Source organism: Symphalangus syndactylus, chromosome 9 (genome assembly GCF_028878055.3).
Source record: "Symphalangus syndactylus isolate Jambi chromosome 9, NHGRI_mSymSyn1-v2.1_pri, whole genome shotgun sequence".
In the NCBI taxonomy this organism is placed as follows: domain Eukaryota; kingdom Metazoa; phylum Chordata; class Mammalia; order Primates; family Hylobatidae; genus Symphalangus; species Symphalangus syndactylus.
The window spans coordinates 19,722,408-19,746,275 of NC_072431.2; the positions used below are offsets into that span (position 1 = coordinate 19,722,408).

General features: G+C 49.1%; 1 protein-coding gene, 1 long non-coding RNA gene and 2 other non-coding genes across 9 annotated transcripts in view; 2 read left to right on the forward strand and 2 right to left on the reverse strand.

Annotated features, from left to right (window-relative positions):
• SNX6 (sorting nexin 6) overlaps positions 1 to 7,494 on the forward strand; it is a 69,161-nt gene extending 61,667 nt beyond the window's left edge. For 4 of the 6 annotated variants that reach the window (XM_055291540.2, XM_063645939.1, XM_055291542.2 and 1 more), the window contains 3 exons: positions 260 to 419; positions 502 to 587; positions 5,731 to 7,494. In XM_055291540.2, coding sequence (XP_055147515.1) covers positions 260 to 419; positions 502 to 587; positions 5,731 to 5,784 — 300 coding nt within the window. In that variant the 3' untranslated portion in view covers positions 5,785 to 7,494. The remainder of the gene's footprint in view (positions 1 to 259; positions 420 to 501; positions 588 to 5,730) is intronic. The other 2 variants (XM_063645942.1, XM_063645941.1) reach the window with 1 other exon arrangement.
• A 5,122-nt stretch (positions 7,495 to 12,616) lies between these two features.
• Positions 12,617 to 12,780, forward strand: LOC129490912 (U1 spliceosomal RNA). Its single transcript, XR_008660382.1, has one exon. It is a non-coding gene; the product is annotated as a U1 spliceosomal RNA (small nuclear RNA).
• Positions 12,781 to 16,019: 3,239 nt separating this feature from the next.
• Positions 16,020 to 18,771, reverse strand: LOC134737492 (uncharacterized). Its single transcript, XR_010122462.1, has 2 exons — positions 18,566 to 18,771; positions 16,020 to 16,131 (listed from the first exon to the last, which is right to left on the reverse strand). It is a non-coding gene; the product is annotated as an uncharacterized lncRNA (long non-coding RNA).
• Positions 18,772 to 20,514: 1,743 nt separating this feature from the next.
• LOC129490924 (U1 spliceosomal RNA) lies at positions 20,515 to 20,678 on the reverse strand. Its single transcript, XR_008660393.1, has one exon. It is a non-coding gene; the product is annotated as a U1 spliceosomal RNA (small nuclear RNA).
• Between the last annotated feature and the right edge of the window lie 3,190 nt (positions 20,679 to 23,868).

Below are 23,868 nucleotides of genomic sequence, written 5' to 3' on the forward strand. Positions count from 1 at the left end.
AATAAATAAATAAATAAATAAATAAAATAACTTCAGAGGTTGTGGTGAGCCAAGATCACGCCATTGCACTCCAGCCTGGGCCACAAGAGCGAAACTCTGCCTCAAAAAAAAAAAAAAAAAAAAAAAAAAATTTGGAGTAACTGGCATGTGGTATGCACTGTGTGTTAGCTCTGATGGTTGTGGTGGTGGTGACAGTGGCTGGGTGTGACTACTGGAAACATGCAGTATATATACTATTGTGAAGCATTCTGTTTTATAGGATCTCCTGTATCGAAGGTCTAGGTCACTAGTGGATTATGAAAATGCTAATAAAGCACTGGATAAAGCAAGAGCAAAAAATAAAGATGTTCTGCAGGCCGAAACTTCCCAACAATTATGTTGTCAGAAATTTGAAAAAATATCTGAGTCTGCAAAACAAGGTACTGTTAAGTTAACCTTTAATCACAAGGTATGCTTTATGACTATTATGTAAATTAAATAATCCTAATTTCTTGTTCACAGAACTTATAGATTTTAAGACAAGAAGAGTTGCTGCATTCAGAAAAAATTTAGTGGAACTGGCAGAGTTAGAACTGAAGCATGCAAAGGTAGTGTTGTAATAAAGATTTAATAATTTAAGTTACATGTAATTTAGAAATGAATCACTTATGACGTTGATAATTCTTTAATGTCAATTCTCATAGGGATACTGTGACAACTATTCCTGAACTGGAATTACATTTTCCAAGATTATTTCACTGCTTCAAAATAGTTGGTCTGGGGTTTTTTGTTTTGTTTTGTTTTTTTGAGACAGAGTCTCGTGCTGTTGCCCAGGCTGGAGTGCAGTGGCACGATCTCAGCTCACTGCAACCTCTGCTTCCCAGGTTCAAGCGATTCTCACACCTCAGCCTCCTGAGTAGCTGGGATTACAGGTATGTGCCACCACACCTGGGTAATTTTTGTATTTTTAGTAGAGACAGGGTTTCACCATGTTGGCCAGGCTGATCTCGAAATCCCATCCTCAAATGATCCTCCTGCCTCAGCCTCCCAAAGTGCTGGGATTACAGACACAAGCCACCGTACCTGGCTAGTCTGGGGTTTTTTTGTTTTGTTTTGTTTTGAGACCTCCACAACCTCTGCTTCCCAGGTTCAAGCAACTCTTCTGCCTCAGCCTCCCGAGTAGCTAGGACTACAGGTGCGTGCCACCACACCTAGCTAATTTTTGTATTTTTAGTAGAGACAGGGTTTTCACCATGTTAGCCAGACTGGTCTCGAACTCCTGACATCAGGTGATACACCCGCCTCGGCCTCCCATAGTGCTGAGATTACAGGCATCAGCCACCATGCCCAGCCAGGTTTTTTTTTAATGTATTTAATTATGTTTTAGAGCTGGAGTCTTGCTATGTTGTCCAGGATAGCATCAAACTCCTGGGCTCAGTTAATCCTCCTGCCTCAGCCTCCCGAGTAGCTGGGATTACAGATTTATGCCACCATGCCTGGCCCTCTGGTCTTTTTTTACATTAGTTGTTTACTTTGAATTAAGCCTCTTCTTCTAGTTAATATAAAGTTTGGCCTAAACCTTAGAGTAATTTTAAGAATAGAGAATCTTAGAATTGAGAGGGATTTTAAAGATTATTTAATTAAAGTAAAAATAATATCTATAACATCTCCAATGGTCAGCTCTGAAAGAATCTGATACCTAATATGGAAACCAGTATCATTTTTTGACTAGTTGTTTTTTAAAAAGTCTTTCTTAATAAAAACAGGCTGGGCCCGGTGGCTCACGCCTGTAATCCCAGCACTTTGGGAGGCCGAGGCGGGCAGATCCGGAGGTCAGGAGATCAAGACCATCCTGGCTAACACAGTGAAACCCCGTCTCTACTAAAAATACAAAAAATTAGCCAGGCGAGGTGGCGGGCGCCTGTATTCCCAGCTACTCGGGAGGCTGAGGCAAGAGAATGGCATGAACCCGGGAGGCGGAGCCTGCAGTGAGCCGAGATCGCGCCACTGCACTCCAGCCTGGGCGACAGCGAGACTGTCTCAAAAAAAAAAAAAAAAAAAAAATTTGCTATTTTTGTTTTTTGATTTCTTGGTCTAATAACCCTGTCAAAATGTTTTGATAAGTTTGGCATTATTACTCTTACTGAGCCTGAGATGGTTTCTAATATTCATTGTTTTTCTTTTTTTTAAAAGAGAGGCCAGGCACCGTGGCTCACGCCTGTAATCCCAGCACTTGAGGTCAGGAGTTTGAGACCACTAGCCAACATGGCGAAACCCCGTCTCTACTAAAAGTACAAAAATCAGCCGGGCGCGGTGGCTCACGCCTGTAATCCCAGCACTTTGGGAGGCTGAGGCGGGTGGATCACGAGGTCAGGAAATCGAGACCATCCTGGCTAACACGGTGAAACCCCATCTCTACTAAAAATACAAAAAACTGGGCATGGTGGTGGGCGCCTGTGGTCCCAGCTACTTGGGAGACTGAGGCAGGAGAATGGCGTGAACCCGGGAGGCGGAGCTTGCAGTGAGCCAAGATCGTGTCACTGCACTCCAGCCTGGGAGACAGAGTGAGACTCTGTCTCAAAAAAAAAACAAAAACAAAAAATCAGCCGGGCAATGGTGGTGCATGCCTGTAATCCCAGCTTCTGTGGAGGCTGAGGCGAGATGACCGCTTGAACCCGGGGGGTGGAGGTTGCTGTGAGCCGAGATTGTGCCACTGCACTCCAGCTTGGGCGACAGAGTGAGATTCTGTGTCTAAAAATTAAAGAGGTCATGAACTACCAGAAGTTTTGCTATAGGTCAGGGGTTGGCAAACTACGGCCCATCTGCTTTTGTAAAGTCTGTGAGCCAGGAATGGTGTTCCCATTTTTATTTTATTTTATTATTATTTTTTTTTTGAGACGGAGTCTCGCTCTGTCACCCAGGCTGGAGTGCAGTGGCGCTATCTCAGCCTCTCCGAGTAGCTGGGACTACAGGCACCCGCCACCACGCCTGGCTAACTATTTTGTATTTTTAGTAGAGACGGGGTTTCACCGTGGTCTCGATCTCCTGACCTCGTGATCCGCCCGCCTTGGCCTCCCAAAGTGCTGGGATTAGAAGCGTGAGCCACTGCGCCCGGCCAGGTGTTCCCATTTTTAAATGGTTGGGTTTTTTTTTTTCTTTTTTTAAGGTAGAAGAATATGTCAGCCGGGCGCAGTGGCTCACGCCTGTTATCCCAGCACTTTGGGATGCCAAGGCAGGCAGATCACGAGGTCAGGAGATCGAGACCATCCTGGCTAACACGGTGAAACCCCGTCTCTACTAAAAATAACAAAAAATTAGCCGGGCGTGGTCGTGGGCACCTGTAGTTCCAGCTACTCGGGAGGCTGAGGCAGGAGAATGGTGTGAACCCGGGAGGTGGAGCTTGCAGTGAGCCGAGATCACGCCACTGCACTCCAGCCTGGGTGACAGAGCAAGACTCCTTCTCAAAAAAAAAAAAAAAAAAAGAATATGTCATGACATGTATTAAATGTACTAATTATGAAATTCAGATTTAAGTATCCATAAATAAAATTTTTTTTTTTTTTTTTTTTTTTTTTTTCTTGAGACGGAGTCTCGCTCTGTCGCCCAGGCTGGAGTGCAGTGGCGCAATCTCGGCTCACTGCAAGCTCCGCCTCCCAGGTTCACGCCATTCTCCCGCCTCAGCCTCTCCAAGTAGCTGGGACTACAGGCGCCAGCCACCGCGCCCGGCTAATTTTTTGTATTTTTAGTAGAGACGGGGTTTCACCGTGGTCTCGATCTCCTGACCTCGTGATCCGCCCGCCTCGGCCTCCCAAAGTGCTGGGATTACAAGCGTGAGCCACCGCGCCCGGCCCATAAATAAAATTTTATTGGAATGCAGCCAAGCTCATTCATTTATGCTTTGTGGCTGCTTTTACGTAATAGCATACTGGAGTTGTTGAAACAGCCTAAAATACTTACTATTTAGCCTTTTACACAAAAAGTTTGCTGAGTCCTCCTATAGATTGATGTCAGTGTCCACTTTCCAGATTATATATATATATATATATATTTTTATATATATATATATATATATATATATTTTTTTTTTTTTTTTTTTTGATACAGAGTTTCACTCTTGTTGCCCCAGGCTGGAGTGCAGTGGCGTGATCTCAGCTCACTGCAACCTCTGCCTCCCGGGTTCAAGCGATTCTCCTGCCTCAGCCTCCCGAGTAGCTGGGACACAGGTGTGCACCACCACGCCCAGCTAATTTTTGTATTTTTAGTAGAGATAGGGTTTCACCATGTTGGCCAGGCTGGTCTCAAACTGCTGACCTCAGGTGATCCACCTACCTCGGCTTCCCAAAGTGCTGGGATTGCAGGCGTGAACCACCGCACCTGGCCAGATTCTATACTTTTTCAAGTTCTTTCTGACCTGAGTTCTCTGTATTTATATTTCTCATAACTGTTCTATTAACAGTAGTACTCAACCAGAGGTGATTCTGCCCCCCAAAGGACATTTTGCAATATCTGGAGACATTTGTGGTTATCACAACTGGGTGTTCTATGGTTACTATCAGTACATGGTGGGCCAACAATGCTGTTAAACATCCTACAGTGAAGGTTGGGTGCCGTGGCTCACCCCTGTAATCCCAGCACTTTGGGAGGCCAAGGCGGGCAGACTACGTGAGGTCAGGGGTTCAAGACCAGCCTGGCCAACATAGTGTAACCCCGTCTCTACTAAAAATACAAAAAATTAGCCAGCCTGTGGCACGTGCCTGTAATCTCAGCTACTCAGCAGGCTGAGCCAGGAGGATCACTTGAACTCGGGAGGCGGAGGTTGCATTGAGTCAAGATCATGCCACTGCACTTTAGTCTGGGTGACAAAGCAAGACTCCGTCTCAAAACAAAACAAAGGCCAGTGCAGTGGCTCATGCCTGTAATCCCAGCACTTTGGGAGGCTGAGGCAGGCGGATCACCTGAGATCAGGAGTTCAAAACCAGCCTGGCCAAGATGGCAAAACCCCGTCTCTACTAAAAATACAAAAATTAGCTGAGCATGGTGGCAGACGCCTGTAATCCCAGCTACTGGGGAGGCTGAGGCAGGAGAATTACTTGAACCCAGGAGGCGGAGGTTACAGTGAGCTGAGATGGTGCCATTGCACTCCAGCCTGGGCAACAGAGTGATATTCCATCTCAGAAAAAAAAAAAAAAAAAAAATTTACTGAAGAATATGGTATGTAGAAAGTATTATTGTATATGAAACAAATTATGTAATTTTATGTGTATATAATGAATGGCTGTTTTTAAATTTCTAATATATCGATGAAGTCATATGACTTCTAACACTATATATTTTTTCTTTCTTTTTTTTTTTTTTTTTTTTTTTTTTTGAGACGGAGTCTCACTCTGTCACCCAGGCTGGAGTGCAGTGGCGCGATCTCGGCTCACTGTAGGCTCCACCTCCCGGGTTCACGCCATTCTCCTGCCTCAGCTTCCCGAGTAGCTGGGACTACAGGCACATGCCACCACGCCCAGCTAATTTTTTGTATTTTTTAGTAGAGATGGGGTTTCACCATGTTAGCCAGGATGGTCTCGATCTCCTGACCTTGAAATCCACCCGCCTTGGCCTCCCAAAATGCTGGGATTACAGGCGTGCACCCCCGCGCCCAGCCTCTAACACTATATTTTATGTGGTTTCTAACTGTATTTTCAGTAGGAGTCTTCTGAATTGTTTGAAATAAAATTTGTAATTTATTTTTTCTTCCTTTTTTAGGGTAATCTACAGTTGCTGCAGAACTGCCTGGCAGTGTTAAATGGAGACACATAAGCCACACTCTGCCTTCCTGTTAAAAAGGGCTGCCTTCCTTCAAATTTTACTTTTGTTTTCTTAATGATGTTAAGCATTTATGCTCACTGGAAACAATCAAAAAGCAGCTGAAAAAGTGCATCAACTCCTCTTTTTCTGAGAAACATGGAGCAGCGCACGCCCAGGCGATGCCAGTCTGTGTGCTGTGATGCCGCACTGTGTTCCCCACCACAGTGGTCCATCATCGTGCACTCGTCATACTCAGAAGTCCAAAGTTCATTCTTTAAAGTAGCCTCTATAACTCTGTTTATTTTATAAATAGTATTCCTTATGGCTGCCAATCTTACTTACCTTTAAATAATTTCTGAAGTTTAACCTTTTCAGAAAGCATTGTTCAAACAAGATAAAGATTGCCTTTTTTGAATTTTTTTAATTTTGTTTTTAAAAGCATATACCACCTTAGTTCATTCATGTATCCTGGTAAAGCATCTTAATCAGACTTATTTTTAATTACTGAATATTTCTTAGAAGTTTTGGGACAGATTTTATGTAATCTTTATAAGTATGATTTCTGAAGAAAAGCAAATGCATTAGTATGTTTGCCTTAAACTTGTAGACTAAACCAATTATTGTAAAATAAAAAGCGATAACAGTGATAGTTTTTAACTCTGTGGTCATTGTATCACCCTGGAAAATGTGGAGTAGCTGTCGTAAATCTACTCCTGTATTATGCTTTACAGTGCAGGTCTTAGTTTTTCTTTTTTCTCATTTCTTTTGAAATGGCATCTCGAACAAAGTCCACCAATCCCTGTACAAAAGAATGAACTGCTCCTCTGTGTGTACTTCACAGAAGGTGGAATCGGACAGAGGCAGGTTAGCGACAGTTATTCCTGAAATACAGGAGCAGAGTACAGTCTGTTGTGGTTTCCCGGATTCCGCGCCTAGCTCAGCCGATTAAGCATGAGACATATGCCATTGAGCCACTTAGTAGTTACGCGAGTGGATAGATTGGTATGTAGAGGGAAAGAGGTCTGCTGTAAAGAACAACACTTGTTTGTCTGTGGGGAAAGAAAAGTGGAATCCTTGAGGTGAAAGTTGGCATACAAACAGGATACTATCGCCAGTAGTTATATTACAAACATTATCGGCCTTTCTAATGTGAATGAACGTTAGAAACATTATTGTCATTCCTAGTTTAAAGTTAAGGTTGCGTGGTTGGATTTTTCCACTATCTTTTTCTAATTTTTCTACCATTTGGAGACCATAGGCATTTGGGCCTGTCACCCCTTGGATGGGTTCCTAGTTTGTTTACATTTTCCTGAACCCTCCTGAGCGCCTGTTCTTGGTCTAATCCCCAGTCGTGATGATTCCACACTTCCTCAGCAGCATGTTCTCTTGCCTCATTCGTGAGCTGGTCAGTGTTCCGTCTCTTTAACTGACATGTTCCCCAGTGCTGTTTGAACTGTTGAGTTTCCGTCGCTGGCTGAGTGCGTTTTGTCCTTCACGTAACCTTCACTGGTAAAAATAAGCCCATGTGATGTCCACCAGTGGATGAATGCTGGACCGAGAGCCCTAGCTTCCGGATCCAGGTCTAGCCCCTTCGTCTGCTGCTCTGTGGCCCAGGGCAGGTTTGCTTGACCTCTGCCTCAGTTCTCTCCTCTAAAGGACATATCGACCTACCTCACAGGGGTGTTGTGAGGATTAATAAATGTTGGTACTGTGCTCTGGAAATGTGAAAATGCTGTGTAAATGTTAAGAAATACTGAGTATGGGGCCAAAAGCTATACAGTGTTTCACTTAACCATTTGCTATTCGGCATTTACCAAGGTGGTCTTTTCTGGGGAAGGAAGTAGAGTGGAAGGTGCATCCCTTGGTCCCTGGTTTACATTGTTAGAGTGCTTATTGTGGGAACGCACTCTAAAAAGTGGGCGTAGAATGAAAGCAGCAGTCCAGTGGTCCTCCCTTTGCTGTAGTTTCACTTTTCTTGCTTCAGGTTACAGCAGTCACCTGAAATCTGAAAATACTAAATGAAAAACTCCAGAAACAATTTATGTTTTAAATTTTATGCTGTTCTGAGTAGCGTGATGAAATCTGTTGCCGTCCTACCTGGAACATTGAGTCATGCCTCTGTCCAGTGTGTCCATGCTGTATACACTGTCCCCCATCAACCGCTAAGTAGCTGTCTTGGTTGTCAACGTAACAGATCACAAGAAGATTGAGGTTGGGTGCGGTGGCTTACCCCTGTAATCCCAGCACTTTGGGGGTCCAAAGTGGGAAGATTGCTTGAGCCCAGGAGTTCAAGACCAGCCTGGGCAACTAAGCGAGATCCTATCTCTAAAAAAATTTTTAAACAACTTTTTGGCTGGGCGTGGTGGCTCACGCCTGTGATCCCAGCACTTTGGGAGGCCAAGGCGGGCGGATCACGAGGTCAGGAGATCGAGACCATCCTGGCTAACACGGCGAAACCCCGTCTCTACTAAAAATACAAAAAATTAGCCGGGCGTGGTGGCGGGCACCTGTAGTCCCAGCTACTCGGGAGGCTGAGGCAAGAGAATGGCGTGAACCCGGGAGGTGGAGCTTGCAGTGAGCTGAGATGGCGCCACTGCACTCCAGCCTGAACGACAGAGCGAGACGAGACTCCGGCTCAAAAAAAAAAAAAAAAAAAAATTAGCCGGGCGTGGTGGCGGGTGCGTGTAATCCCAGCTACTCGGGAGGCTGAGGCAGGAGAATCACTTGAACCCGGGAGGCAGAGGCTACAGTGAGCCAAGATCGCGCCACTGCACTCCAGCCTGGGCAACAAGAGTGAAACTCTGTCTCTAAATAAATAAAATAAAATAAGATAAAATAAAATAAAATAAAATAAAATAAAAAATGGCATGTAATATAAAAATGAGGGGAGAACGCTATTAGGTAGGATTTAACTTTGGCTACAGGTAACTAAAACAATGAGCAGCTTAGACAGGACTTAAATTTAAGGGGTAGCAGTTTGGGGCTGTCGGCCAGGCTATTCACCAGGCGGCCCCTCCTCCGTCTGCTCTACCATGCCAGGTGTAAGGTCTCCCGGCCATGATTGTTGCTTCCAGGTACCAAGGCGGCCGCTACACTCCACGCCTCAGTCTGAATTCCAGGTAGAAAAAGGGGGTAGGGACAAAGACTTCCTTCAAAAAGTGGCTTGGCCTTTTTAATCTCCTGGAGATGCCCTTTCCGGGGACGTGTGTCTAACTGGCCAGAACTGTGTTGTGTGATGAGGAAGTTGAGCTGTTTTAGCTGGGTGTGTTGATCCTGTGGACAAAATCGGGGTCTGTTAGTAAGACAGGAGTGGCCACTGCAGGATACCCTGCAAACAGCACAAAATGAGTCTGGACCTGAGAAACAGTAAAACTGACCTGTGATTAGAGGTTTAGTTTGTTGTTGTTGTTGTTGTTTGTTTTTTGTGTGTTTTTTTTGGTTTTGTTTTGTTTTGTTTTTTTGTGACGGAGTCTCACTCTGTCGTCCAGGCTGGAGTGCAACGTCGCGATCTCGGCTCATTACAACCTCCGCCTCCTGGGTTCAAGTTTTTCTCCCGCCTCAGCCTCCCGAGTAGCTGGGATTACAGGAACCCGCCAACATGCCCAGCTAATTTTTGTATTTTTTAGTAGAGAGGGGGTTTCACCATGTTAGCCAGGCTGGTCTTGAACTCCTGACCTCAGATTATCCGCCCATCTTGGCCTCCCAAAGTGCTGGGATTACAGGCGTCAGCCACCGCACCCAGCCCAGAATTTTTTTTTTTTTTTTTTTTTAATTATTTTACATCAGAGGCCGGGCACGGTGGCTCACACCTGTAATCGCAGCACTTTGGGAGGCCGAGGAGGGCAAATCACGAGATCAGGAGATGGAGACCATCCTGGCCAATATGGTGAAACCCCCGTCTCTACTAAAAATACAAAAATTAGCTGGGCGTGTTGGCGCGCACCTGTAGTCCCAGCTACTTGGGAGGCTGAGACGGGAGAATCACTTGAACCCGGGAGGCGGAGGTTGCAATGAGCCGAGATCGCGCCACCGCACTCCAGCCTGCTGACAGAGCGAGACGCCATCTCAAAAAAAAAAAAAATATATATATATACATAAAAATATAAATTTATATTTATAAATATAAATTTATATATAAATATATATCTATATCTATATCTATATCTATCTCATTAGAAGAAAATCAAATGAGTCTAGAGAGTTGGTTGTGGCCCTAGGACTTGTAACAGGACACGTAAACTCTGGGGCTGAGGCTGCCATTGTGGGTGGCCTTTGGGGGTTCTATGCGCTGATGCTGAGCAAGCAGAGAGAAGCAAGAGTTTGGAGCAAACGGAGAGAAGCAGGGAGGCTTTCCGTGACCCCCTTGTCTAACATGTTAAGCCCTCAACCACAGCCTTTTCTCTCCATGCCCTCTTCTCTATCCGTTGGTCCACGTTTTTCCCCCTTCTGCTTCATATTATTGCTTGTCTGCTCACTGTCCGTCTCCCCGTTCCATTTCTCTGTTGCTTCACGAAAAGACCACCCTCAAAACGTAAGGGCTTTGCAACAACAATGATCATTCATTTGTATCCCAAGTCCGCAGTTTTGATGTTCTGCTCCCTGATGCCTCGGGTCTCGGCTGGGGATTGAAACTGTTTCCACGCATTTCTCTCCACAGAGCCTCGGGCTTCCTCACGACACGGCAGCCTGGGTAGTCAGCCTTCTTCCATGGCGGGGCAAACCTCCAAGACGATTCCGGGAGACCCGGATGGGAGCTGTAAGGATGCCTCCGACCCAGCCTCGGGAGACCCTGGACATCACTTCTGCCACATGCCGTTGTGCAAGGTAGTCACTAAGGCCAAACCAGATCCAAGGAGAGGGGAATTGGACTCTACTTCTCAATGGGAGAAGTAGTAAAGATAAGAAACTTCTCAGGTTACTGTCCAAAAAAATCAGCTGGGCGCGGTTGCTCACGCCTGTAACCCTAGCACTTTGGGAGGCCGAGGCGGGCGGATCACCTGAGGTCAGGAGTTCAAGACCAGCCTGGTCTACTAAAATACAAAAATTAGCCGGGCGTGATGGCGGATGCCTGTAATCCCAGCTACTCGGGAGGCTGAGACGGGAGAATCGCTTGAACCCGGGAGACGGTGGTTGCAGTGAGCCGAGATCACGCCACTGCACTCCAGCCTGGGCGGCTGAGCGAGATTCCGTCTCAGAAAAAAAAAAAAAAAAAAAATCGAGGACGGCTCACCATCTAAGCATAAAACGAAGGTTGAACAGATTACATAGAATATCTCAGATCGTGTGAGTTGACTATAAAACGTAACAGTGGCCAGACGTGGTGGTTCCCGCCTGTAATCCCAACACTTTGAGAGGCTGAGGTGGGCAGATCACCTGAGGTCGGGAGTTCGAGACCAGCCTACCAACGTGGAGAAACCCCGTGTCTACTAAAAATACAAAATTAGCCGGGCGTGGTGGCGCATGCCTGTAATCCCAGCTACTCGGGAGGCTGAGGCAAGAGAATCACTTGAACCCGGGAGGCGGAGGTTGCGGTGAGCCGAGATCGCGCCATTGCACTCCAGCCTGGACAACAAGAGCGAAACTCCGTCTCAAAAAATAATAATAATGATAATAATACAAATAATAATAGTGTATTTACAGATTTTCCCGTGTTTAAAAATGGTTTGTTGTCCAGCGTTATACACTTAACTCGACCAGTGCACGGTTTGCATAGTGGACAACTTTGTACTTTGTCCTGATTTTTTTTCCCTCAAAGTAAGAGGCTTGATTCCCGCCCCCCCGACTCCACCCGGCCCCCCTCCTTTAGGTTTTCCTAGGTTTCGTCGCCGCGTATCTTAGTTACAGCCATTTCTGACAGGCCTACCGGGGAAGATGCTCAAGGAAAACGATGTTCTGTCAAGCCGCTTGGGGAAATCTTAGTGCTTAATGTTTAACCGGGGGGAGGAGGGGAACCTCATAATAGCTGTGCCCTGTGGGGAAGACTTCTGTTGGGCTGGCGAGAAGAGAAGGGGCCGAAACTTGCTTTTTGCTGAAAGGAAGGTGGGCCCAAACCCGAGCCCTGCCCGGCCCAGACGCTGGGTCCCTCGGGGACTGGGCGGTGGGGCCGCAAGCTCGCTCTCTCCCTCTCTCTCTCTCTCTCTCTCTCCCCCCCTCTTTTCTTCCTTCTCTCTCTCTCTCTCTTCTCTCTGTCACTGTCTCTCTCTCTCTCTCTGTCACTGTCTCTCTCTCTCTTCTCTCTCTGTCACTGTCTCTCTCTCTCTCTCTGTCACTGTCTCTCTCTCTCTCTCTGTCACTGTCTCTCTCTCTCTCTCTGTCACTGTCTCTCTCTCTCTCTGTCACTGTCTCTCTCTCTCTCTGTCACTGTCTCTCTCTCTCTCTCTTCTCTCTGTCTCTGTCTCTCTCTTCTCTCTGTCACTCTGTCTCTCTATGTCTTCTCTCTCTCCTCTCTCTCTCTCTCGTCCTCTCAGGTCTCCCTTTCAGGTCCCAGACTCCCGGCCGCGCGCCCACTTGCGCCCACCCAGCCCCGGAGACACCCAGGCCTGTCCCGCGCCGTCAGTAGGTCCCCGGTCCGGGAGCGGGAGAGACCGGAGCGCCGGGGACTACCCCAGCGGGGGCGTGGCGTATGCAGATGAGCACGGCGCGCGGAGGCTGCCGGTCACGCTCGGCCTGGGACCCCCACGTCCGGCGCGCGATATCCGAGTGCTGTCGGGGGCCTTCTCCTAGCGGCGAAGGTGGAGCGAGGGGGCTGGAGAGGGTGAGGGGGCTGGGGCCGCACGAGAGAAGTGACCGTGTGTTGAGAGTGTGGTGGGCGCGAGGGTATGAGAGGAAGCCGCCGCACCAGCTCATACTTACCTGGCAGGGGAGATACCATGATCACGAAGGTGGTTTTCCCAGGGCGAGGCTTATCCATTGCACTCCGGATGTGCTGACCCCTGCGATTTCCCCAAATGTGGGAAACTCGACTGCATAATTTGTGGTAGTGGGGGACTGCGTTCGCGCTTTCCCCTGACTTTTGAAGTTGAAAAGTAAGTTATAGTTGCGGGTGGCTTTCTGGACCTGGAGTGTTTGGTGTTGTGAAATGCGAGGGGGTGAACACGGCTCGTTTCTGCTTTTTGTGTGTAGTTTCGTGTGGGGGGACTGCTGCTTCTCTTCCCACCCTGTGGAGAACCGTTTAGCAAGGGGTTAGTTATGCTGTTGGTTTCTGTTCTTCCGGGTATTCTCGTGGAAACGTCACGATCTCGTTCTGTCTCCACCTCACAGCCACGTTTTTCTTGCGAGTTTGGGGTGTGTAGGCAAAAAGCCACACCTACTTTCTCTTCTCTGGGGAAAATACCCCAGGATCTGTTAACCGCTGGCAGAAACGACAGAATACGTATGGGTAATTAATCCTGCTACAGGCAAGTATCCATAGGCTTAGAAGTTTAGGAAGGACCTGTCGGGGTTGAGTTCCTCACCGAGGGGGGAGATCGAGTCCGTGGGAGCTGCTGATCCCACCCGGGCAGGTGCTGGGCTTGGTGGCAGCAGGGTCTTCTGGAAGGACTAGAACGGAGTCATCGCACTCCCAAAGAGAAGCAGGCGTGTCATGCATGACAGTGAAGGCCGGACTACGAGGCCCTCAAGAACAGGAGACTCTGGGTCCTCGCTAACGGCCTTGGGAGACCACGCAAGACTGGTCAGAAAAGCCATGTAGAAAGGCTTTTCATGGGCCAGGCGCGGTGACTTAGGCCTGTAATCCCAGCACCTTGAGAGGCCGAGGCGAGCGGATCACTTGAGGCCAGGAGTTCGAGACCAACCTGGGCAACATGGTGAAACCCCCGTCTCTACTAAAAATACAAAAATTAGCCGGGCGTCGTGGCGCGTGCCTGTAATTCCAGAGGCTGAGGCAAGAGAACTGCTTGAACCCGGGAGGCGGAGGTTGCATTGAGCCGAGATGGCACCCCTGCACTCCAGCCTGGGCGACAGAGCAAGACTCCGTCTCAAAAACGGAAAGAAAGAAAAAGGCTTTTCATGAATGCTTTCAGGAGAGTCTCCTGACAGCCTCTGTACATGTCCCCAGGAGGAAACAAGAGACTCTGATGTTCAGGGCCACCATCCTGACATGGACCTTTCCTCCAATTATAATGTTGCCATTTTGCTGTCTTAAGACCCTTATGTCCAAGCCTTCCCAGACTTCAGCACCCCCGGGATATGTGTAATAGAAGGGTAAATACAGGCCAGGCGCGGTGGCTCACGCCTGTAATCCTAGCGTTTTGGGAGGCCGAGGCGAGAGGATCACTTGAGCCCAGGAGTTGGAGACCAGCTTGGGCAACACAGCAAGAGATCTCGTCTCCAAATTAAAACAAACCAAACCAAAACAAAACAGAAGGCAGGAGGAGGCTGCAGTGAGCGGTGATGGCGCCACTGCACTCCCACCCGAGTGACAAGAGCCTGCCTCAAAAAAGAAAAAACAAAAACATGTGCCCCTGGTGCCATAAGGAAAAGAGACATTTCCCCTTCCTTTGAGGCGTGAGTCTCTGCTTTTCGAGGCAGGGTCTCTCTCTGTCACCCAGGCTGGGGTGCAGTGGCGTTATCCTAGCTTACTCACTGCAGCCTCGAACTCCTGGGTTCAAGCGGTCCTCCGGCCTCAGCCTTCCTCCTTAGCTGGAACCACAGGTTTGCGTTACCACACATGGCTAAGTGGCTAATTTTATTTATTTATTTTTTTTTATTTTATTATTTATTTATTTATTTATTTTTTTTTTTTGTAGAGACGGTGTCTTCCTATGTTGCCCAGGCTGGCCTCGAACTCCTGGGCCCAAGCGATCCTTCCTCCTCGGCCCCCCAAAATGCTGAAATTACGGGTGTCAGCCACCACGCCCGGCTAATTTTTGTATTTTTTGTGGAGAAGGGGTCTCTCCATGTTGGCCAGGCTGGTCTCGAACTCCTGGGCTCAAGCGATCCGCCCACCTTGGCCTTCCAAAGTGCTGGGATGACAGGCGTGAGCCACCGCCCCCTATCGGGTTATCTTGTTTGATCACAAAACGGGCAATTTCTTGAGTCCACGTCAGAAATGACCAGAGGGTACTTTGTGGCGCCACCCTGTGTGCGGGCCGGGGTGGGGAGGGGGTGGCGGGGCGGGGGGCGGGGGCGGGGAGGGGGGGCTCCAGTGCCACGGGGAGAAGGCCGAACGGCGTCTGATCCCTACTCTGGGGCTCCCGGGAGGGGCGCCGCGTGGCTGCGGCTGAAGGGGACCCGGCTTCCTTTCTTCAAACTCAAGACTCTTGAGTTTTCCTTCCAGCGTCACTACATTTGGCTACTAGATATTCTGAGGTGGTTCATGTCACTTTTACTCAGGAAGACACGACAAACGAAAGTTGTCACGATTTCTTACTGAGGCGGTTTCGCACTTAACGTCAGTGGGCAAAAACTCCCAGCCTCAGTTTTCTTTTTTTTTTTTTCCTTCTTTTTTTTTGAGACGGAGTTTTTACTCTGTCGCCCAGGCTGGAGTGCAGTGGCGCGATCTCGGCTCACTGCGGCCTCCGCCTCCCCGATTGAAGCGATTCTCCTGCCTCAGCCTCCCGAGTAGCTGGGATTACAGGCATGCAGCACCAGGCCCAGCTAATTTTTGTATTTTCAGTAGAGATGGGGTTTCACCATGTTGGCCAGGCTGGTCTCGAACTCCTGACCTCAAGTGATCCTCCTGTCTCGACCTCCCAAAGTGCTGGGATTACAGGCATGAAGCAGGACGCCTGGCCTTAATCTTTCTTTCTCTTCTTCTTCTATTACTATTTTTATAAATAGAGACCGGTTTCCCTATGTTGCCCAGGCTAATCTCAAACTCTTGGTCTCAAGTGGTCCTCCTGGCTCAGCCTCCCAAAGTTGCTGGGATTACAGGCTTGAACCACCGCACCCGGCCACAAGTGCCCTTTTTAAATAAGCTCCTATTTTTTTGTTGTTGGTTTTGTCGTTTAATTGTTGTATAACCGGTTTTATTCCGTCAAATTGAGTTCTCTACAAAGGATATCATTTTATACGTGACCATGGTTTATCCCTTTGGTGAGTTACTGTTTCTCTCTCTCCAAATAGCATCATTATTCCCTAAGGTCCAACGTCATACATGCACCAATTTGTTTCAGCCCGGATGCTTTTCCAGTCCACTGTGAAACTCTCTCTCTGCCATACCCCTTTTCTTTCAGAAGGCATACAAGTACCAACTAGGTGTCTCTTTCTCCAAGGAGCTCCACAAAGTATTCCATCCAGAGTGCAGATGATGGTAGGTAGTCTTTAATTTACACAGGTGTCTTCCCAGTAGGTTTACAGGAGAATCAAGAGAATGAAAGAACACATTTTCCTCAGTCAGAGGGCCTATCTGTATGGGAACTGCCAGCGAAAAGTAACAAGTAGAAAGTTTACCCGGAAAATCAACAACCTGCATTGATCTATCACCAGATGAAAATCGGGAAATTTCAGAGGAACTTGAAGAATAAGTAGCACCCAAAGGTCCGGGGGCAGTGGCTCACGCCTATAATCCCAACACTTGGGGAGGTGGAGGCGGGCGGATCACTTGCGGTCAGGAGTTTGAGACCTGCCTGGCCAACATGGTGAAACCCCGTCTCTACTAAAAATACAAAAATCAGCCAGGCCTGGTGGTGGGCGCCTGTAATCCCAGCTACTCGGGAGGCTGAGGCAGGAGGATCGCCTGAACCCGAGAGGCAGAGGGTACAGTGAGCCAAGATCATGCCACTGCACTCTAGCCTGGGTGACAGAGCAAGACTCTGTCTCGGGGCGGGGGGAAGTAGCACCTGTATCTATCAGAGAAGGTAAGGCTATTTTTTGGGCTGAAGAAGTTATTGACACGTAGCGTTGGTTCTCCTGTTTCCCCTGCTGAGACTCCCCCAATCTGTCAATTTTGCGATATTTAACAATTATTTTTCAGCTGAGAGTTTTGTCCTTTTGGGCTCTCCTGATTCCCTGGTCCCGGCGACTTCTGCATTCTCTGGTGTCTCTTTCCTTTTTTTTCTCTTTCTCCCCTCCCCTCCCCTTTTTTTGTGACGGAGTCTAGGTCTGTTGCCCAGGCTGGAGTGCAGTGGTACGATCTCAGCTCACTGCAGGGAGATCTCCGCCTCCCGGATTCATGCCATTCTCCTGACTCAGCCTCCCGAGTAGCTGGGACTACAGGAGCGCGCCACTGCGCCCAGCTAATGTTTGTATTTTTAGTAAAGACGGGGTTTCACTATGTTGGCCAGGATGGTCTCGATCTCCTGACCTCGTGATCCGCCCGCCTCAGCCTCCCGAAGTGCTGGGGTCATAGGCGTGAGCCGCTGAGCCCAGCCCTCTGGAATCTCTTTCTACAATCCCCCTTCTGCCCTCCTGGCCCTTGCAATAATGACTTAAAAGGTTTTCCCGTTTCCTTTGCTCCCCTCATAGGGGGTCCAGAGTAGGAACTAATTCCCCTTAGTTGTGAGCAGCTAGCACAGCAGTTTAGCCTTTCCTCGTTTCTTCTTTCTCTAGACTGTCCCCAAATCTTAGTAGAGTCTCGCTATATTGCTCAGGCTGGAGTGCAGTTGTGCGATCTCGGCTCACTGCAGGGAGATCTCCGCTTCCTGGGTTCAAGCGATTCTCGTGAGCCTCGGCCTCCCAAATAGCTGGGATTACAGGCACACAACACCATGCCCAGCTAATTTTTGTAATTTTAGTAGAGACGGGGTTTCGCCACGTTGGCCAGGCTGGTCTCAAACTCCTGATTTAGGTGATGTGCCCGCCTTGGCCTCCCAAAGTGCTGGGATTACAGGCGTGAGCCACCGCACCCGGCCTACCCTGCCACTTTTTGCCTAACTTGAGTTTGGATAGTCAGTAAGAGAGCTGAGACAAAGGTGGGCTAAGACCTGGGCAGAATTTTGATCTGCTCCCGGCTCTATGCCAGTAAATTCTGAGAAAGCCTCAACAAACTGCTGAGGAAATCAGTGGGAGACTCTGGGACTTCTGGGTACACAACTGCAATTTTTCTTTTTTTTTCTTTTTTTCTTCTTTTTTAAGTAGACGGGAAGTCTCCCTAAGTTGCCCAGACTGGTCTCAAACTCCTGGGCTCAAGTGACCCTCCCGCCTTGGCTTCCCAAAGGGATGGGATTGAAGGTGTGAGCCACCGCGCCCGGCCGACAGTTCCGTTTATATCCCCAAGAAATGTCACCCCTTTACATAGGTAGGCAGATGCAAGCCCTAAAATACATGTTGTCAAGGATTTGTCCTCAAGAAAGAAACAGCACCATTTGCTACACACAGTTCATCCTCAATTCACCTGGTAATTGCAGCGGTCAGGTGTGTTATTAATTGCCTTTACCCAAAGGGAAAATAAAGCCTCTGATACCTCCATGACAAGGAGGTAGTGACAACTTGGAGCCAGCCACCTAGGCTAAATTCCCAGAGATAGAGGCCGGGCGCAGTGGCTCACGCCTGTAATCCCAGCACTCTGGGAGGCCGAAGCGGGCAGATTACCTGAGGTCAAGAGTTTGAGACCAGCCTGGCCAACATGGTGAAACCTCGTCTGTACTAAAAATACAAAAATTAACTGGACGTGGTGGCACGCGCCTGTAATCCCAGTTACTTGAGAGGCTGAGGCAGGAGAATCACTTGAACCCGGGAGGTGGAGGTTGCCGTGAGCCGAGACTGCGCCACTGCACTCCAGCCTGGGCAACAGAGCAAGACTCTGTCTCAAAAAAGAAAAAAAAAAAGTAAATAAATATAAATCAATCAATACATAAGTAAATTCCCAGAGACAGAAAGGAGACAGGGGGACACTATCTTCCTTGATATTTACCTTTTGAGTCGGTGGCTTCAAGGCCCTCAAGGGAAAACCTTCCTAGGTTGTAAAACTGGCAAGAGGCTTATTTAGCTGTTAAGATGACTCACGTAGGCCAGGCGTGGTGGCTGACACCCGTAATTTCAGCATTTTGGGGGGCCGAGGAGGAAGGATCGCTTGGGCCCAGGAGTTCGAGGCCAGCCTGGGCAACATAGGAAGACACCGTCTCTACAAAAAAAAAAAAAAAAAAAATAAATAAATAATAAAATAAAAAAAAATAAATAAATAAAATTAGCCACTTAGCCATGTGTGGTAACGCAAACCTGTGGTTCCAGCTAAGGAGGAAGGCTGAGGCCGGAGGACCGCTTGAACCCAGGAGTTCGAGGCTGCAGTGAGTAAGCTAGGATAACGCCACTGCACCCCAGCCTGGGTGACAGAGAGAGACCCTGCCTCGAAAAGCAGAGACTCACGCCTCAAAGGAAGGGGAAATGTCTCTTTTCCTTATGGCACCAGGGGCACATGTTTTTGTTTTTTCTTTTTTGAGGCAGGCTCTTGTCACTCGGGTGGGAGTGCAGTGGCGCCATCACCGCTCACTGCAGCCTCCTCCTGCCTTCTGTTTTGTTTTGGTTTGGTTTGTTTTAATTTGGAGACGAGATCTCTTGCTGTGTTGCCCAAGCTGGTCTCCAACTCCTGGGCTCAAGTGATCCTCTCGCCTCGGCCTCCCAAAACGCTAGGATTACAGGCGTGAGCCACCGCGCCTGGCCTGTATTTACCCTTCTATTACACATATCCCGGGGGTGCTGAAGTCTGGGAAGGCTTGGACATAAGGGTCTTAAGACAGCAAAATGGCAACATTATAATTGGAGGAAAGGTCCATGTCAGGATGGTGGCCCTGAACATCAGAGTCTCTTGTTTCCTCCTGGGGACATGTACAGAGGCTGTCAGGAGACTCTCCTGAAAGCATTCATGAAAAGCCTTTTTCTTTCTTTCCGTTTTTGAGACGGAGTCTTGCTCTGTCGCCCAGGCTGGAGTGCAGGGGTGCCATCTCGGCTCAATGCAACCTCCGCCTCCCGGGTTCAAGCAGTTCTCTTGCCTCAGCCTCTGGAATTACAGGCACGCGCCACGACGCCCGGCTAATTTTTGTATTTTTAGTAGAGACGGGGGTTTCACCATGTTGCCCAGGTTGGTCTCGAACTCCTGGCCTCAAGTGATCCGCTCGCCTCGGCCTCTCAAGGTGCTGGGATTACAGGCCTAAGTCACCGCGCCTGGCCCATGAAAAGCCTTTCTACATGGCTTTTCTGACCAGTCTTGCGTGGTCTCCCAAGGCCGTTAGCGAGGACCCAGAGTCTCCTGTTCTTGAGGGCCTCGTAGTCCGGCCTTCACTGTCATGCATGACACGCCTGCTTCTCTTTGGGAGTGCGATGACTCCGTTCTAGTCCTTCCAGAAGACCCTGCTGCCACCAAGCCCAGCACCTGCCCGGGTGGGATCAGCAGCTCCCACGGACTCGATCTCCCCCCTCGGTGAGGAACTCAACCCCGACAGGTCCTTCCTAAACTTCTAAGCCTATGGATACTTGCCTGTAGCAGGATTAATTACCCATACGTATTCTGTCGTTTCTGCCAGCGGTTAACAGATCCTGGGGTATTTTCCCCAGAGAAGAGAAAGTAGGTGTGGCTTTTTGCCTACACACCCCAAACTCGCAAGAAAAACGTGGCTGTGAGGTGGAGACAGAACGAGATCGTGACGTTTCCACGAGAATACCCGGAAGAACAGAAACCAACAGCATAACTAACCCGTTGCTAAACGGTTCTCCACAGGGTGGGAAGAGAAGCAGCAGTCCCCCCACACGAAACTACACACAAAAAGCAGAAACGAGCCGTGTTCACCCCCTCGCATTTCACAACACCAAACACTCCAGGTCCAGAAAGCCACCCGCAACTATAACTTACTTTTCAACTTCAAAAGTCAGGGGAAAGCGCGAACGCAGTCCCCCACTACCACAAATTATGCAGTCGAGTTTCCCACATTTGGGGAAATCGCAGGGGTCAGCACATCCGGAGTGCAATGGATAAGCCTCGCCCTGGGAAAACCACCTTCGTGATCATGGTATCTCCCCTGCCAGGTAAGTATGAGCTGGTGCGGCGGCTTCCTCTCATACCCTCGCGCCCACCACACTCTCAACACACGGTCACTTCTCTCGTGCGGCCCCAGCCCCCTCACCCTCTCCAGCCCCCTCGCTCCACCTTCGCCGCTAGGAGAAGGCCCCCGACAGCACTCGGATATCGCGCGCCGGACGTGGGGGTCCCAGGCCGAGCGTGACCGGCAGCCTCCGCGCGCCGTGCTCATCTGCATACGCCACGCCCCCGCTGGGGTAGTCCCCGGCGCTCCGGTCTCTCCCGCTCCCGGACCGGGGACCTACTGACGGCGCGGGACAGGCCTGGGTGTCTCCGGGGCTGGGTGGGCGCAAGTGGGCGCGCGGCCGGGAGTCTGGGACCTGAAAGGGAGACCTGAGAGGACGAGAGAGAGAGAGAGGAGAGAGAGAAGACATAGAGAGACAGAGTGACAGAGAGAAGAGAGAGACAGAGACAGAGAGAAGAGAGAGAGAGAGAGACAGTGACAGAGAGAGAGAGAGACAGTGACAGAGAGAGAGAGAGACAGTGACAGAGAGAGAGAGAGAGACAGTGACAGAGAGAGAAGAGAGAGAGAAACAGTGACAGAGAGAGAGAGAGAGACAGTGACAGAGAGAGAGAGAGAGAGACAGTGACAGAGAGAGAGAGAGAGACAGTGACAGAGAGAAGAGAGAGAGAGAGAGAAGGAAGAAAAGAGGGGGGGAGAGAGAGAGAGAGAGAGAGAGGGAGAGAGCGAGCTTGCGGCCCCACCGCCCAGTCCCCGAGGGACCCAGCGTCTGGGCCGGGCAGGGCTCGGGTTTGGGCCCACCTTCCTTTCAGCAAAAAGCAAGTTTCGGCCCCTTCTCTTCTCGCCAGCCCAACAGAAGTCTTCCCCACAGGGCACAGCTATTATGAGGTTCCCCTCCTCCCCCCGGTTAAACATTAAGCACTAAGATTTCCCCAAGCGGCTTGACAGAACATCGTTTTCCTTGAGCATCTTCCCCGGTAGGCCTGTCAGAAATGGCTGTAACTAAGATACGCGGCGACGAAACCTAGGAAAACCTAAAGGAGGGGGGCCGGGTGGAGTCGGGGGGGCGGGAATCAAGCCTCTTACTTTGAGGGAAAAAAAATCAGGACAAAGTACAAAGTTGTCCACTATGCAAACCGTGCACTGGTCGAGTTAAGTGTATAACGCTGGACAACAAACCATTTTTAAACACGGGAAAATCTGTAAATACACTATTATTATTTGTATTATTATCATTATTATTATTTTTTGAGACGGAGTTTCGCTCTTGTCGCCCAGGCTGGAGTGCAATGGCGCGATCTCGGCTCACCGCAACCTCCGCCTCCCGGGTTCAAGTGATTCTCTTGCCTCAGCCTCCCGAGTAGCTGGGATTACAGGCATGCGCCACCACGCCCGGCTAATTTTGTATTTTTAGTAGACACGGGGTTTCTCCACGTTGGTAGGCTGGTCTCGAACTCCCGACCTCAGGTGATCTGCCCACCTCAGCCTCTCAAAGTGTTGGGATTACAGGCGGGAACCACCACGTCTGGCCACTGTTACGTTTTATAGTCAACTCACACGATCTGAGATATTCTATGTAATCTGTTCAACCTTCGTTTTATGCTTAGATGGTGAGCCGTCCTCGATTTTTTTTTTTTTTTTTTTTCTGAGACGGAATCTCGCTCAGCCGCCCAGGCTGGAGTGCAGTGGCGTGATCTCGGCTCACTGCAACCACCGTCTCCCGGGTTCAAGCGATTCTCCCGTCTCAGCCTCCCGAGTAGCTGGGATTACAGGCATCCGCCATCACGCCCGGCTAATTTTTGTATTTTAGTAGACCAGGCTGGTCTTGAACTCCTGACCTCAGGTGATCCGCCCGCCTCGGCCTCCCAAAGTGCTAGGGTTACAGGCGTGAGCAACCGCGCCCAGCTGATTTTTTTGGACAGTAACCTGAGAAGTTTCTTATCTTTACTACTTCTCCCATTGAGAAGTAGAGTCCAATTCCCCTCTCCTTGGATCTGGTTTGGCCTTAGTGACTACCTTGCACAACGGCATGTGGCAGAAGTGATGTCCAGGGTCTCCCGAGGCTGGGTCGGAGGCATCCTTACAGCTCCCATCCGGGTCTCCCGGAATCGTCTTGGAGGTTTGCCCCGCCATGGAAGAAGGCTGACTACCCAGGCTGCCGTGTCGTGAGGAAGCCCGAGGCTCTGTGGAGAGAAATGCGTGGAAACAGTTTCAATCCCCAGCCGAGACCCGAGGCATCAGGGAGCAGAACATCAAAACTGCGGACTTGGGATACAAATGAATGATCATTGTTGTTGCAAAGCCCTTACGTTTTGAGGGTGGTCTTTTCGTGAAGCAACAGAGAAATGGAACGGGGAGACGGACAGTGAGCAGACAAGCAATAATATGAAGCAGAAGGGGGAAAAACGTGGACCAACGGATAGAGAAGAGGGCATGGAGAGAAAAGGCTGTGGTTGAGGGCTTAACATGTTAGACAAGGGGGTCACGGAAAGCCTCCCTGCTTCTCTCCGTTTGCTCCAAACTCTTGCTTCTCTCTGCTTGCTCAGCATCAGCGCATAGAACCCCCAAAGGCCACCCACAATGGCAGCCTCAGCCCCAGAGTTTACGTGTCCTGTTACAAGTCCTAGGGCCACAACCAACTCTCTAGACTCATTTGATTTTCTTCTAATGAGATAGATATAGATATAGATATAGATATATATTTATATATAAATTTATATTTATAAATATAAATTTATATTTTTATGTATATATATATATTTTTTTTTTTTTTGAGATGGCGTCTCGCTCTGTCAGCAGGCTGGAGTGCGGTGGCGCGATCTCGGCTCATTGCAACCTCCGCCTCCCGGGTTCAAGTGATTCTCCCGTCTCAGCCTCCCAAGTAGCTGGGACTACAGGTGCGCGCCAACACGCCCAGCTAATTTTTGTATTTTTAGTAGAGACGGGGGTTTCACCATATTGGCCAGGATGGTCTCCATCTCCTGATCTCGTGATTTGCCCTCCTCGGCCTCCCAAAGTGCTGCGATTACAGGTGTGAGCCACCGTGCCCGGCCTCTGATGTAAAATAATTAAAAAAAAAAAAAAAAAAAATTCTGGGCTGGGTGCGGTGGCTGACGCCTGTAATCCCAGCACTTTGGGAGGCCAAGATGGGCGGATAATCTGAGGTCAGGAGTTCAAGACCAGC